At 45.3% G+C, this 17,001-nt stretch overlaps 2 protein-coding genes across 10 annotated transcripts in view; one reads left to right on the forward strand and one right to left on the reverse strand.

Moving 5' to 3' along the window:
* Window positions 1-17,001, forward strand: part of SHISA2 (shisa family member 2) — a 455,435-nt gene that overhangs the window by 24,292 nt on the left and 414,142 nt on the right. The window lies entirely within an intron of this gene.
* Window positions 8,789-17,001, reverse strand: part of ATP8A2 (ATPase phospholipid transporting 8A2) — a 325,713-nt gene continuing 317,500 nt past the window's right edge. For all 9 annotated transcript variants that reach the window (XM_082220253.1, XM_082220252.1, XM_082220254.1 and 6 more), the window contains 2 exons: window positions 13,736-13,827; window positions 8,789-9,593 (listed from right to left, as the gene is read on the reverse strand). In XM_082220253.1, coding sequence (XP_082076379.1) covers window positions 9,496-9,593; window positions 13,736-13,827 — 190 coding nt within the window. In that variant the 3' untranslated portion in view covers window positions 8,789-9,495. The remainder of the gene's footprint in view (window positions 9,594-13,735; window positions 13,828-17,001) is intronic.

Below are 17,001 nucleotides of genomic sequence, written 5' to 3' on the forward strand. Positions count from 1 at the left end.
GGTAGCTGTGTTGGTCTGACGCACTAGAAATATATATTAAAAAATTGTCCAGTAGCACCTTAGAGACCAACCAAGTTTGTTCTTGGTATGAGCTTTTGTGTGCATGCACACGAAAGCTCATACCAAGAACAAACTTAGTTGGTCTCTAAGGTGCTACTGGACAATTTTTAATATATATATATATTTCCTCAAGATGGCTGATATTTGACCCCTGTATAACGTGGGCTACATTGAGGGTGTTGGTGTAATGGGATGCACTTTTGAACTTGAAGGGAGGCCACTCTGCTTCCCACCACCCACCCTGTATAAATCTCAAGAGGCCAAATTGTTTAATTTGAGCTGGAATCCTGTTTCTGGAAGTGAGGCAAGGAGTAATTTTAATGGCGTCTGAACTCAAATAGCCTCCATCTATTTCCTGAAGGAAGAAGACCAGAGTGGAAAGCAAAGACCGTGGACACAACAGCTGTTTCATTGTGTTTCCTAAGCAGCCCAGCAGATGTTTTCCTCTCCTGAATAGATTCATTAATGCCAAAATTACATCTGGAAGATCTTCTCAGCGAAACCACCCAGTAAGGTAGTCAAGACACAAAACAACTGGCTCCTACTGTTAACTCACTCTCTGTCTGTCTTTCTGTCTCTGTCTCTGTCTGTCTGTCTGTCTTGTCTCTGTCTTTTCCACTCTACATCCAGTTCTCTGGCCATCCCAGTTCAGTAGCAGCGCTCACCAGGACACAGCGTAGTCCGTGTCTGATCAAGGAGCGAATGGTTGCATCAAATAGTGGGGCAGCAGCGGCATTGTAGCATATTGAGACAATGCACTATGGGGTTTTAATGGGGTAGAACTCCATTGCATCTTCCTGAAGGAAAGTAATCCATGCCATTTGAATTAATATGAAATAATGCAACTTGGCAAAGTCCTTTAGATCAGGGTAGGGCACTCCCCCCCCCCCGAGCCTTGTGGGGAATTCCTGCAGTAATGGGTGGTGCCAGAGGCAAAATTGGGCAGAGCAATAGATGCGACTCTTACCTTTGTACAGTAGGCTTTATTTGAGCCATGAGAAAAGCAAGGTTTCTTTACACACACTCCATCTAAGCCAGCAAGACACATTCCAGCCAAATAAGACTAGGGCAGGTGTAGTGAGGGGCTTGGCTTGGGGAGGGGGGATGGGCTACGGAAACTCCCAAGGGTCAGTCAGAGAGGCTTGGCAAACATCATTTGTTCCTTTCTATTGACTACAATAGAATGCATATTTCAAGTCTAACTTGAAAGCACAGGGAGGAACCTGTCTATTTATTTTGACAATTTATATGCTACTTAATTACAATCGTCTCATAAGCACTGTATGGACATTTTGAGAAAAGTTCTCAATCTCTATTGAGAAATTTTTGGCACAGTTAATACTGATAAATTTTACTTTTAATTCATATAAGCGGATGAAGGAAGCAATGTGGTTTCAGGGAGCAGGGGCCAGAAACACAGCTGTGCCTGAAATTCTCTACCTTGCTAGGTGGAGGAGTTGCTGGGAAATTTTTGCCAGGTATTCTCTGAGACGGGACTGAAATTCTTCAATTGTTCCGATCACAACTTATCACACAAAATGGGGTCCAGTGTGCTGGGGATCATTAAAATGTATCTCTCAATTTGATTGTAGTTTTTGTGGGTTGTTTTTTTTTTAACATAAACATTTTGCTGACTGACTCCAACAGTTTGAGGGATGTCTGAGAAATAAAATCCTCAGAGAGTTCTGAGAAATTTTGGCCCAGCACTAAAGTACACATACAGTACTTTAGAAGAAAAAAGCCCTGATGCATTTAGAAGAGGAAAGAATGTGGAACAGTCTGCAGGCATTCAGGAGCAAGTATCTTCCACCATAAGCTAAATGTAAGTTTCAAGTTCAGATACATGAGCCTTAAGCTGAAAGAGAAGACAATAGTTCCTCAGAGTACTTTTTTTTTTTAAATAAAGGTAAGGCTTTTTATTTACATGAATGATAAGTGCAGTAAAGCCAGGTATGTATGGAAATTATACAGTTATGCTCTTGCTCCTTTACACAGAAACATTACAAAGTATTACAGTTTGTGAAAGACTACATAAGAACAGTGGATTTTAGGTTTCTCTTTCTCTCCTGTTCATGCCTCCTCAAACGTAACTGGGACCAATTTCACATGTGTCACCCCCCTCACTCTCAAAATACCCACTCTTGCTTATGCTAGAGAGGCCATGTGTAAATGTCATTAAAGTGGAACGAAAAGAGGGATGGAATCATGCAGATACGTTCTAATGAATGTTTGGGGCCAGTGGTTAGGGAGATGAGCAACAATGAACAGGCAGAATCTAAATCCGGACCAAAAAGAAGTGATGTTGATGAGAAGTCTGGGTGTTCAGGGAGAGGTGGCTTAGCCAACCACCGACATGGTAGTGTTGCCTGAGGCTGCAATCCTTTACCCTCTTACAAGGGAGGAGAAGCAGCACTGAAATCGGTGGGTCTTACTTCTGAGTAGACTTGGGTAGGATTGCACTGTGGATGCTGCTGTTCATCTGTTAGGGTGGTTCCCAAACCTGCCCCCCCCCGCCATGGACCACTTGAAAATTGCTAATGGTGTCCCCCCCGCTATAGCCATCACAATGCACTGTGCTAGATTCTGTATGGTTTTTAATTGAATTTTTGTTGCTTCTTTTATTTCTTATGTTGTATGTATTGTTCTGCAATGTGCATTCATTGTGCTTCTGTAAAATACAAGAAGCAGTACAAATACTATTAAAAATCGATATGAATATTTAACATGCATGTGCCACAGTCTACATGGATGAAGCTGGTGGCCTGCAGTTTGGGAACCCCGATCCATCACATTTTGAGTTCTAAATTATGGGCCATGCTTTAGATGTTTGCCCTGCTTTCCTATGTAAATACACTCAAGCAAATCACACTCCATGTAGTCCAAAGTGACAGGGCTGTAAATAGGATAATTAATATTTGCAGATCCTGGTGGCAAATTCAAGCCACACGTAGCATACTTTCAGAAATCTTCCTCTGACAGTTTTTCTCCCAATATGTTTCTCTTTCTTTATAGGACTTTATTATGTTTTGTCTTTCTTGGACTGCCCTCCTCCAGTTTCCACCTTTCTCTTCCCACTCCGCCTGTGCTCTTTCCTGCTTCTGCTATGTCTGCATTTCCTTGAAGTGATCTGTCTACTTCCCAGTGCAAGAACCGCAGAGCAAATCTCAGTTCTGTGTGGGGCATCCCAACAACTCTCTGCCAGCTTTGTGCTCAGGGGATTCTGTTGCAAAGAACCACAAATAATGCAAGGCGAACCGCACTATTTTGTCAAACTTACTTTGGTTTTAATTATTTAGGATAACAACCAATCATCCGCTGGTAAACACAGCCCTGCTTGTTCTAAAAATAATGTAACCGCAGTAACTGGAGACTTTGCTCCAGCATCTGCTGTTTAAAACAGTTGGCTGTGAACTAGAGAGAAAGTATAGATTTTCTTTTTTGTGCCTTAAAAAGTGTGTGGTCCGGCAAAGTGCAGATTAGCAAGGCTAGACTGTTATCTTAATTTACAGTCCATATACTTCACATTTGCTCTGCTGGCACATTAAAAAAAAAGATTCCTCTAGCAACCGGCCTTGACTCCGATAGTTTTATTAGCAATTCACTGTTTCTTCTTGACAAGTTATTACTGACTTCCCTTGGTAGCTCCCTACAGCAAGACCGGGAGCCCTGTCAAGAAACAGAAAACGTCAATGGATTTCTCAGCAGAGCTTGACTCAAAACGCTGCTCCATGTTTTTTAATTTGTGACAAGACACTTGTTAAAGGAATGGCATCTCTTGCATGCTGGCCCTGGCACAGCATCATATATTTGTCCAAAGGAACAAGCCGTATCTGTTTTTTAACAAGGGAAGGCAGGCATTTGGCTTCTCCCCTGACTGTTCAAGTAAAGCTGGCAGGTTGGTCAATGCAGAGAGCTGCTAAGGAGACCTTTCCTTTTCTTCTCAACATTTTAATTTTTTAAAAAATTATCAGCATGGAATCCTCAATCTAGACTGCCAAGCAGAAAGCTTTATCTTATTCTGCTTCGCTACCCTGTTGAGCTGATAACAATTTTCTGCAACCATTTTCAAAGGTGACTCTCAGCCAATGAATGCGGAATATGTTTGTACAAGGGGTTGATTTCCCTTTGGCCGATAATGTGGTCAGGATGCGCTCTCTCTCTCCTTCACAATTGGCTTGTTCACTAAGATGAGAAGTCAAGGAAGGTGATGATAGGATAGGTTTGCGTTTGGAATGATTTCAGGGGACGTGAAGAATGCCAGGTCATGACCTGGGCGGGTTTTGCAGGATTAACCCAGATCCAGATTAAGGTCTCCTCCCATGCTGACAAAGGTTTGACCTGCTGGGCCTAATGTCACATACTATATAGCCGCATGACAAGAACTGAGTGTAATTTCAGTTGAGCATGCACCTAACACAAGTATCTCACTAGTTACTCTGCAGAGAGCTTGAATGTGACACTGGCTGACCTCAGTTTAGAGACAGGTCAGAATGACAGCACCCCCCCCCCCATCGCCTCTGGTAGGAAAATCATGTCAATAGACAGCCCCTCCTTCCCAACCCTGCTCACTTGGCCTGATTAAGCGAATAACTGGGGCAGGATGGAGAAAGTACTTTTTAAGAGAGTTGGAAAGGGTTTGAGAGAGGGGCCACATTGCTTCCGATTGCCCATACACTTACCGTATTTTTCTGTGTATAAGACTAGGTTCCTTTCCTTAAAAAATAATGTCAAAGATTAGGGGTGTCTTATATTCTGGGCCATCTCCCCCTCCCATTTTCTTAAATCTGAGTCCCCCAAAACAGGGGGCGTCTTATACATGGGGGCATCTTACAGACGGAAAATACAGTATACATTTCTTTGGTTCCACTGGTCAAGCAGGTTTTCCATGTGTAGCAGAGAAGCAAGCCATTGGGCTACAAATCAGGAGTTCCCTGGTTTGAATCTCACAAGGTAGGATGCTGCATCTCAGCCTCAGCTGCAATATGAGGGATGATTATGATGATGATGATGATAATAATAATAATAATAATAATAATAATAATAATAATAATAAATAATAATAATAAATAAAATTTATTATTTATTCCCCACCCACCTGGCTGGGATGATAATAATACTGACCTTCTCTAATGAACATAGGTAATTGTCTTGTACTGAGCCGGACCATTTGTCCACCTTGCACTACACTGACTGGCAGTGGCGCTTGAGGATGTTAGGCAGGAGCCTTTCCCCGTCCTACCTGGATTGTATCGTTACAATCGGAATCAGCGTTGTTATTGCAGAAACAAAATAGAAAGCCCTGCACGTCCTACATACCAGAGACAAGCAGAGATCCCTGTTTCACTGCCTTCAGCTATCCTCTGCCTCCCGTTTGAGTAAAATAATTTCTTTCTGTGCTATCTCTCTTTCTCACACACCCTTGTCTCACTGCATGAGCCAGAAATGCTCATTGTATCCAGAAAGGGGGAGGGGGCTATTGTATTTAAGAATATTGCATGGAAATAGCTGAGTATCTGGAATTAGTTGTAGATCAGCTTTCTGCAACCTGGTGTTTGGGCCCACAGCTCCCTTCAGTCCTAGCCAGCATGGCCAATGGTCTGAGATGATGGGAGTCGCAATCCGAAGCACCTGGAAGTCGTCAGGTTTGGCAGAGGCTCTCTCAGATTTTAGGTGCTCATCTGGTATTGCGCTTTCCCTTGTAGAAAGCGAAACTTACTAATGGGGAACCGGCCCCACCTTGGCATGGGTCCTCAGTATGCCCTCCTCTCATGGGTGATGGGTGCTCGCATCTCCCCTCCCCCCCCCATGCTCCATCCTCCAAGCATCTCCTTCTCCACAGATGGGCAATGTGGATGGAGGCAGCGGAAAGGAGGTGGTGCCAGGCCGTTGGCCAACCACACTGCCTGGTGCTACCAGGCCTGCAGTCTCCATGCTGACTTAGGGCATGAGTCAGCCAAAGCTTAGCTGCATTTAAATCCTGTCCATCTCAACTGCAAAATCATTCTCTGCATGCACTGAAATTAGTGGGGCTTTACAACGCTTGATCTTTGCTGGCCCCTCTCTCTCTAGATGTTGCTGGACTACAACTCTCATCATCCCGTAGCACTAATTAGAGAATAAGAGACCCATAAGCTATTCTGTAAATTAGAAAATGCTAGAGTGATTCTGAAGCGTGAGTCTATGAAGCGCTACTCAGAAGCAAGTCCCAGTGAGTTCAATAGGAAGTCCTAGTTAGCTTGTTTCCACCTTGACCAGATTGTTCACTTCCCTTGGAATCTTCGTCACGCTGCTTCTCCTCGGCGTACGCTTACAAAAACACATGGAAACACAATCTCACACTCACATTTGGCCCCTTGACATCCACAACTATTGGCAATTTTTCTTTCAACTTTCCCTTTTTGCATAAATGTGTCTGTCTCCCTCCTTCTCGCCTGCCCCATTAGCAATGCAAGCTAGCAGGATGGCGAGATTTCTACCTCCCCCCTCCATTTATGGTTGAAGCCAAACCATGCAGGAGGCTGCTGGATCATTAAGCTCTGCGTTGTTCCGTGTGGGGAGGGGAGGCCAGAGGTGGCACCAAGAAGGGACTGGATGGTGGCACTCAAGCACTGGAATTCATCCTTCCGAAGGATTCGGCCAGGGAGGGAGCCAAGAGGCTGTTTTCCTTTGGCTGGATGAGTATAAATATTCATATGCGGATAGCTTTTCGGATACACTTAAATCAATATTTAAGCTCCAGAGGGCGGTCAAGGAAAGGGCAAAAACAAACCCCAAGCCGGCATTTTAAGGGCCTATGCACAGCGCATGGGGTAACCGAGAAATGTGGCTCAAGACAAGCAACAGTGTTTACATTATGCTATTCAGAAACGTAGTCTGGCTACAAGAATGAATAAGGATTGTTTGAAGAACAGCACTTGGTGAATCCAAGGGCTCGTGCTTCTTCCAGGACCTGTTGCCCTCCAGATGCTGTTGGACTCAAACTCCCAGCCAGAATGGCCAATGGATTTAGGGGTGATGGGAACAGCAGCGCAACAACAGCCAGAGGGCGAGAGGTTCCCCGCTCCTGCTCTAGAAGAAGACTGGATGGGGCATCCAGAAAGCAAGACAATCAACAAAGCAAGAGTTCTCTGTGTTTCTTGTCATTTCAGAAACACACCTGGAAACCAAAATGCTGCATGCTCCAGGCAGCAAGGGCTGTGGGAACTAGCCTCTGGTGGCCCGGTGAACCAGTGCTTTGCCAACTGTAATGCTAACTAGGCATGTCAACGTTCCCCCCCCCCCTCTGGCGGCGGCGGGTGTGTGTGTGTTTCTGTGCTTTCAACAGCTGCACAACATAGGGAAATCTGGCACGTCCCCCCCAATTACTACCTCCTTTGCTGCCCTGTGGTCCTGCTGTTAAAGCACAGGAGCCCTGCCAGAAAAAAAAGCTGGCAACCTTAAAGCCAATGCTGTTTGTAAGATATAATCTCTGGCTATTTGTGAAAAATATTTCCCTGAAGTAGCTATGCCAGGATGGAGATTTTCTTGTTCAAGATTTTCTTGAGCCATTTCTCTTAGGGCTGAACAGAAAATGAGAAACTTAGGTCAGCATCAGGTTCATTCGTATCTGATTTGTACATTTCCTCTACCCTTTCTTTCTTTCTTTCTTTCTTTCTTTCTTTCTGGGAGATCCTTTCTCCCCACATTGGCTTCCCCTTTACAACAAGCCTAATTCACAGGGTTGTTGTGAGGACAGAACCATGTATGCTGCCCTCAGTTCCTTGGAGGAAAAGAGGTACCTAAATGTAATAACAAATAAAGGATCTGCAATATTTTACCAATCTGGTGGAGAAAAGATTCTGCTGCAGGGAGCATAGGTTCGTCCAAAATGGGCTCTTGCTACCCTCTCCTCCCAGAAGTGCTCATTGGTTCTACAAGCAGAGGATGTTAAGGCACCAGCTGTTTGGACCTTCTCAGAAAGGCCAGTATGAAGAGCGCGAGCAAAGCAGAACAAAATGCCGAAATCCACGGCTGCCTACACAGCATACATCTGTGGCACATTTAAAGCATGTAGCTTCCCCAAAAGACCCCTGGGAACTGTAGTTTACCCCACACAGGGTTACAATTCCTGGAACCCTTAACCAACAACAGTTCCCAGGATCCTCTGCAGGGGGCGGGGCACAAGTCATGTGCTTTAAATGTATGGCATGTATCTAGCCCACACTTTGGAAGCTGGGTTGTTCCCTTTGCATTCTTTGCATATGATGGGATCCTGTGGATCACAGGAAATATATGCAGAGCAACTAGAATTGCTGGTGCTTTGGGTGCCCAGAGAAAAGGCTGCATTCTAAATTGCTGTTTCAAGCTGCCTCTTGAGCAGAACGCCATGCAAACATCACCCACGTCCCTCCATGCAGACGACCAGGGTGATGGATAGATATTGCGGCACAAGGGGGATTCTGTAGGTGTGCATACACACAGCGATGTAGCTAGCGGATCGGGCGCCCGGAGTGAGCCACCTGTGGGGACAGGCGAGCCGGGCAGGGTGCTCTGGCTGGGGCCTGCATGGAGTCTGCCCGCCTCCTCCCCGCCATAGTTGCCATCCAGATGAGGACACAGCGGTGGGCGGACGTGAGCCCCATGCCACCCTTTTGGGCGGCACGGTGCCTGCATGCGCCCAAGCCACCATGTCACTCCCAGGAGAGACTTGTGGCTCGGGCATGCTGCAGGCCTTACGGTAAGTGGTGCCCCCCGCCCACTAAGCTGCTGCATACATAGCCAATGTCTCTGCGACCTATTTTATATGATGCTGGCTTGTATCTCCTGAAGAGAGCTGGCCACGTTTGTTGCTGGGGCCATCATTCCTGCCCTCCCGCACTCACTCTCTCTCCATGATGCATTTGTTTTCCTGGCCTCCCAGCTCTCTCCGCGAGCCTTTCAGTCAAATAAACAGTGAACATTACAAAGGTTTCATACATGCACCCTTTGCGCGCTTGGATCTGGGCATGGCAAAACAGGAAATGCCAGCGCTCCTATCCAAATTTGGCTGATCTCTCACAGAACATACAACCTCTGTTACTTCTTTCCCCAGAACTACTACTACTTCTGCTCCCCCCCACCCCTCCGCTTCCCTTTCTTTTTAAAACCGCGGCAAAAACAAAATGGTTTTCAATTTCACACCTCGTGGAGCACAGCCAAATTGCTGCATAAACAAGGTAAACAAATGTGAGGCAGAGCAAGGCAGCCGGCTTCAGATGAGGGATTTGCCCTACGATGTGTGCTCAAGGTCTGCGAGAAGCATACATAACAAACTCGTTGGCTAAGGCCACAGTAAAAAGGGTTTTCTTTTCTGGTGTTTACGCTGCTGTTGCCAACCTTAGTCGAGGAAGTATTAACAGTGGACGCATTGATCCCGATCTTATTACTCCAGCCACCAGCCGAGCAAAAGGACCGCCGTTATTCGACGCCAGGTCTCTGTTTCGTCGTGTCGTAGGATCGGACGACTTGAGACTGGGAAACGACCCCGTGCTCCTCTTGAGAAAACGCATACCCGTCTGGAGAAGAGAAGGAGCAGCGCAGAGGGGAAGTCAATGAAAGAACATACCTTGTCAATAGTTAAAAGAAAGTGCCACAATGGTGGAATGGTTAGAACAGTTCCATGATCACCACCACCACCCTTCTGCTTTTCTTCCAGAACCAGGACTCAAGGAGGCTCACAAAAATCAAGACAAGCAGAAATAATATCCAGAAAGCTAAACGTGAACAGAAGACAATAGGTAAAAAGGATAGTTAAATAGTTAAAACAGTAGAGTGGGAATGGACCTGTGACACCTAGGTGCACACCACTTAGATGTGGATGGCTTTAAAAGAGGATTGGACAAATTCATGGAGGATAAGGCAATTAATGGTACTTGCCATGACCGCCATGCTCTGCAGCACATGGGATAGGGCAGCCTGTGGACAATCATGAATAAAGCCCTAATAAAGATGATACACCCAGGGTAGACAATCTGCTGCCCTCCAGTGATGTATTGTGGACTACAATTCCCATCATCCCTGGCTATTGGCAGTGCTGGCTGGGGCTGATGGGAGTTGTAGCCCGCCATATCCAGAAGGCACCAGGCTGTATCCAATATCCAGAAGGCACCAGTCTATGCTACTGTAAAGAAACCATGTGCTGGAAGCAAGAGGGACACGCTTTTCACAACGGGAAACTTAAGAGCTGAGGCCCGTAGACTGAGCCCTCCTCCACTCCACCCCCCAAATTTGACCAGGACACCACCAGATACAGCACTTAGCATGATGTTTAATCCAGCTCTGCCTTTCACTACCATCGGAGAAACAAAGAAAAACTGTTGGCATATATTTCTGTCTTCCCCATCTCCTTTACATGTGACCCAAAAGTTGACTAATTGCACATTTCCGCTATCTTTAGAAACCAAACAATGAAAGATTCAATCTCTGGCTTTACAATAGAACCATTGAAAGCTTGAACGTCTCCCCAACTCTCCTCCCCCCTTTTAAAAGCCGCACCTATTATTCCATTCTCTGGAACAAGCCACCCATTGTTTGGAGCATGTACAGCTGCCCAGGAGTGCACGAGCAGTGTCACAGAGGCTCTGGCATAACACAGGTCCCAAATTCTCAGCCTCTTCAATCATCTGAGACTTGAGGAGGATTTAGAAGTTATCTGATGGTGTGTGGGAAGTAAGGCTTGCAATATTGTGAAACTATAGGTTTTCTGGAGGATATCAGTGCAGAAGTATTAGAAGCATATTGTTGTTAGCTTGGATACCCTTCTGGGTGAGAGATTACAATTCAAGTTTATCTCCCATTTAAGGAGATATGTTAGTATGACCCTTCTCAGTACAGCTACTTGATCATTTTGTTAGTGTTCCCATTGGGTGAGGTGCAGCAGGTACCCAGAAGCAGCTCATCAGGTAGGGCAGAGCTGCTAGGGTAACTTCCTGGCAGGGCAGTTGTTGCTACTTACAAAGAGAGGGGAGAGGCAGAGAGGAGGTGAGCACAGTGTGAAAAATATCAGTAATCATGTGCTCCTGCTACTGGTGTGTTTGCACCACACTGACCTTCATAGGAAGGAGTATAGGATGATGCCTTCTATATTGAATCAGAACATTGGCCCATTTAGCAGCAGCTCTCCAGGGTTCCAGAGGGCAAACATTGCCAACCCAACCTGAAGATGTTAGGGACGGAACCTGGGATCCTCTGCATGCAAATCAGATGCTCTATCACGGAGCTAAAGCCCTTAAACAACCCATATTCTATATTTTCTCTGCAATTCAATGGGGACGATAGTCTTTTACCTGCTTAATCAGGCAATCTGATTTGGTAACAGACCATTTTTGTACTACTATACAATACACATTTCTTTGTTGCATGAATTGCACTGCTAATTATTATTGGGCGCCCAACCTTTTCCCTGCTCCTTTTCCTGGTGTGCTGTTTAACAGTATCTATTGATAAGGGATGACAGAAGTTGTAGAGGATAATGGATCAGCCCCTTTTTAAAGTCTTAAAAGTACAGTGAAAATTTATGCTCATGAGAAAAACAGGTGGGTGAGGATTGCAGCAAAGCCTAACTGGCCCAGCTCATTTAACGCTTAATCATTAGTATTTATGGGGGACATGCTAACAGAGGTAAAATTTATTTTAGTACCCTCTTCTTATTTCCTGTGGCTTATCAACCTGTTAAAAGCTCGGGGATGCCTTCAACAGTGTGCACAACCTCATAGATCACACCTGACAGCACAAGCTTTCTTCTTGTGTGTGCCAGAACATTCTTTTTCTTCACACTTTTGTTCTGGAGGGTCAAACAGCCTCTCGCATTCAGAGCGTGTCTGAAGGGGAAGGACATTTCATTGTTTTCACCTGCTTTTCAAATGATGCAACTCTGGAACCAGTCCAAAGCCTAAGGGTGTAAATCAGCAATGATTTACATCTCTGTACCCTGCACAAAAAAATAACCTCTAAATGGGAAATTCCCTAAACAGGATAGACATAAGAACAGCCTTATATGATGAGACCAATGGTGGTCTGCATAGTCAGGGAGCCCATTTCCAAGTGTGACAGTAAACTCCCTCCCAATAAAGAGAGCAAAAACCAATGTCCCACATATACGTATTTGGAAATGAGGATGCCCAAGGCCACAACGTTGGGGACCCCAGGTCTATAACATGGATGGGGAACTTGTGGCCCTCCAGGTGTTGTTGGCCAAAGCTCAGGCATGATGGGAGTTGTAGTCCAGCAATATTCTCGGCCTGCCCTAGACTCCCTGAGGTTGAACAGGGAACAACACACTTGCATAGTATTCTCTGTATGCATACCTGACCAATGAGGTCATAGGCTGGAAGGAGGTTTCTTGCAAGCACCTTAAACTACGTAGATATTCCTGAGCTGCACAAACCTCCAAATACTTAAGAGCCACCCACACAAAATGAATAGCTGGCGGTAGCTGGCAGGAAGGGGGTGCAAGCATGCTGCTGGCCTCCCCAGCAGTGGCATCGCTGTGTGTACCAGGAGAGAGAAAGTGAGGAGGTCAGTATGGTGCAGAGCCAACCTTGCACTCCCATCTTTGTATCTACAGTGCGCTGATCTCCCCACGACCTCTGCCTCACTAAAAGGGCAGAGGTGCCCCTGATAGGAAGTCAGCTGTTTGGTGCTGTGCCCCCCCCCCAGTGAAAATGCACAACAGTATATACTCTGGGCAGGGGGTAAGTTATGCTGCAAAACACCCCCAAACTGCACACCATTTGATGCTGAAACAATATGCATAAAGGTAAACCTTACTGCATGCCAATGAGCGCACTGAGGAAGTAAATAGTGCAGTGATGTTGCCACAGGGTCAGGCTGACTAAAAGGTGGCACAGAAAGCTGTGTGACTCTGCCCTTCAATGGCAGCATTAAAATATCATTTTTGATTATTTTAAACTTCAGCTGGCATCTCTTTGAAATACAGTTTAAAGAAGCGATCGTACTGTAATACGTTTCTCCTGGGCCTTGAGTGTTGGTGGGATATGGAGGAATGAAAGTTTTTGCAAATGTCTGAGGATATTTGAAATCTTGGGAAAGGCACAGACCCTAATTCCAGTTCCAAATTGGAGTGTCACTGTCAGCCACTTTGCTTCTCTGTCGGATCATCTCTCCCTAGCCCTCATTTTGCAAAAGGGTAAAGGTAAAGGAACCCCTGACCATTAGGTCCAGTCGTGGCCGACTCTGGGGTTGCAGTGCTCATCTCGTTTTACTGGCTGAGGGAGCCAGCGTACAGCTTCCGGGTCATGTGGCCAGTATGACTAAGCCGCTTCTGGCGAACCAGAGCAGCGCACAGAAACGCTGTTTACCCTCCCGCTGGAGCGGTACCTATTTATCTACTTGCACTTTTGTGCTTTCAAACTGCTAGGTTCGCAGGAGCAGGGACCGAGCAACGGGAGCTCACCCCATCACAGGGATTCGAACCGCCGACCTTCTGATTGGCAAGTCCTAGGCTCTGTGGTTTAACCTACAGTGCCACCTGCGCCCCTTTGCAAAAGGGTACAAGCTACTAATTTGACCATAGTGTGCCGCTCTCTGCTTTCCATTCATTTCTACAGATGGGAGTTTCTTTCAGATGGGAGTTTCATGCAAACCCAACCCTGCCTGTTCCTCCTGCAGCATTTCAGGACTGAGTTCTGTTACTTACGTGAGACACCTTGCTGGACAGAATGAGCACGGAAGAGACTTGGAGGGGTTTTTCTGCCAAGCCTTTTCAACAAGTGATCCCGTTCGTTCATGCTGCAAGAAGAAAGAACAAAGCCAGTGAGACACTCACAACACGAACCATTAAATGGCCTCTTTTAAAATCAAAGAAGAAAACAAGATGTGGACACAACAGTGATGGTGCAGGATCTATATAGCTTCTCCCGATACCTTTTAAGTGTACACAAGCAACCAGCCAATTCTAATATGCTCATGGCAGTCAGCCACCGCTGCTTAGAGAACATACATATTCCAAGTTAGTTGGAAGGTTCTATAAACTTTCATTGCATGGCATGCAAACTTCCTTAGGGTCACAACTGCTGCACAGTGAAAGGGCAACAAGATGTTATGTAGGATATGTTAAACTGTTCTATTCAGAAGTACTGGCCTTGGAATATTTCCAGATTTTTTTAAAAAGTCAAATCACTGGTCCATTGAGCTCAGTATTGTCTGCACCGATTTGGAGTGGCTGTCAAGGGTTTGAGACCGTGCTACCTCCCAGCCCTGCGTGGAGGGCTGACGACTGAACCTGAGACTCTCTGCTTGCAAAGCAGATACTCAACCACCGAGTCGCAGCCAAGAAAAGCCAAGTGCAATTTTCTAAAACTTCACAAGGCGGGAACCCCAGAACTGCAGGCAGCAGATAAACTCGCCAAGGATCTTCATTCCACTAGGAGAGTAAACTCTATCATTTCCTTTGCTCCCGAAAAGAACAGTAAACATAAGAAAGAACGCATGCCAGGACTATTGCACTGCTCAAAATCCATGGCGTTTAGGCTTCCAGCAGATAAGCCAACACAAACATACTAATTCCTCCTCAGGATATTATGCAAACTGTAACGGCTCCCCTCCATCCCGACACGCGAGGCAAAAAAACCTAAGTCCAGAAAGGTTTGCCTGTATGCTTCTCCTTTGTCTGCAGAACATGTTACAACGTGAGCAGGAAGAAAAATGTTGAGGGAGATCCTTGCACCAACATGGCTCCTGTGAGTTGGTGGATTATGCCAGCGTCTCCATCTCTTCTTACTTCAGTGTGGGCCGTGGTGAGTGCAGCACCTTGGGGACAGTGAAGCCTATGGACAATCACTAATAAAGGCCTAATAAAGTCAATACATGGAAGGGTAGCCAACATAGTGCTGCTCAGTGATGTGTTGTGGGCTGCAACTTCCATCATCCCCGCCTGTTGGCCATGCTAGCTGGGCTGGTGGAAATTGCAGTCCACAATGTCAGGAGGGCACCAAGGTGTGGAAGGCCACACAAGAAGAAGAACCCACAGCAGAACTCCTGGGTGTAATCTCAGTTCTCTCCACAAAGACTCATCTATGCATTTTAATCATCAGTGCTCTAATGATGACATGACCTCCATCATCATGACGTTTTCATCCCCAAAAGTTTTTGATTTGAGTTTCCATTGAAATGAGGCTGTATTTTAATGTTTTAATGTTGTATTTTAACCTTGTTTTTAAGTTGTATTTCAATCAATTTGTTTTTATATCGGGTGTTAGCTGCCCTGAGCTCGGTCTTGGCTGGGGAGGACGGGGTATAAATAAAAATTATTATTATTATTATCACCGACTGAAGACAGCCAGCTGTTTGTAAGGCTGGAGGTGACAATAGAGGATAGTAAAAACAACAACAGCAACAGGAAATCCATTGCAAAGAGAGAGAGATACAGATTTGCACAGGATTTGTATATGCTCATTTAGTTATTTATTAAATTTGTATATGATTATTTAGTTATTTAGTTATTTATTAAATTAAGTCGCTTTATCTTGCCCAGGGCAACCCAAAGCAATTTAGAACCAACCAAACAGACAGATAATCCTCGGCCCCGAGATATATGGAAACCAAGAGGAAAAAGAAATAAAAAACATCCCACTCACTTCTAAAAGGCCAGGTAGTTTTTAAAATTAGTTTTTATAAAAGATTTTCTTGTGCAACAAACAAAGCAAATAAAAAGAAAGAAACAAAAGGCCAGATAGTTAAAAGGCCAAAGGCATGATTATAGAGGAAAGTTTTTGCCTGGCACCTCAAGATATATAATGATGGTGGCATGCGAGCCTCCCTGGGGACAAAGGATGATGGGAATTGTAATCCAACACCATGTGGAGCCCACTACGTTGGCTACCCCTACATTGTATGTGCACAATTCTTTTGTTCTACTCTCACCTCTAGTCAAACTAGGTTTTCAGAATACCAAGAGTAACATATTGGACCAGAGAAGAAAGTGACAGTGATCTTTCTTTCAAACTACCTTTCCCTCTGGCACAAACCTTCAAGGGTCTTCTCCAAGAACCGTTCCCTATAGAAGAAATGGAATTGCCACATAGAACTACAGATATCCTCATGGGGTTTTTGTTGTTGTTACAAATCTTGAACTGGGCAACAGGACAGATGCTGCAAGACAGCAGGGAAGAATGAAACATCAGTCAGAGCCCTTTGGAGTTCTCTTTGCTGGGGAGCAGCTCTATTAGTTCCAAGCTTATCTGGATTTGGTCCTTTGTCTTGGGCCAGTATCTATAAGTTACTGATCCCGTTTGCATGTAAATGTGAAGCCAAATCATGGCTCAGAACAAGCATGGAGAGATCATGGCCTCTTGGCTCCTTCTCTGGTCCTGAGGCTTCTGGGAGCTAATACAGTGGTACCTCAGGTTAAGTACTTAATTCGTTCCGGAGGTCCGTACTTAACCTGAAACTGTTCTTAACCTGAAGCACCACTTTAGCTAATGGGGCCTCCTGCTGCCGCTGCAAGATTTCTGTTCTCATCCTGAAGCAAAGTTCTTAACCTGAAGCACTATTTCTGGGTTAGCGGAGTCTGTAACCTGAAGCGTATGTAACCCGAGGTACCACTGTACATGGCTTAACTTGTGTCGTTCGAGCCCATGTACATGGTTTGTCTTGCTCCAGACCAAAAACCAGCTGCACCCACGGTCTGTTCTTCATTTGCACCTTGTGGTTCATCTGGAGGAGATAAACCACGATCACAGGTTTGGATGGCATACTAAGCTAAACTATTGCAGCTCACAGCAATGCAGCAGCTTCAGTTTCTGTTTTGGGAGTTCATGTGCTTGCACTAAGCCATGATTTGGCTTTGTGTGATGTGCGAACTAAGCCTATGATTTTCAGGTTCTGCAGTTCATTGTTTAGAATTTAAATCTCACCGTCACTGTTACAAATGCTTGCGAAATGTGATGGGGCTCCTAGCGAGTG

Source organism: Podarcis vaucheri (assembly GCF_965113315.1).
Source record: "Podarcis vaucheri genome assembly, chromosome: 4".
NCBI classification, from domain to species: Eukaryota; Metazoa; Chordata; class Lepidosauria; order Squamata; family Lacertidae; genus Podarcis; species Podarcis vaucheri.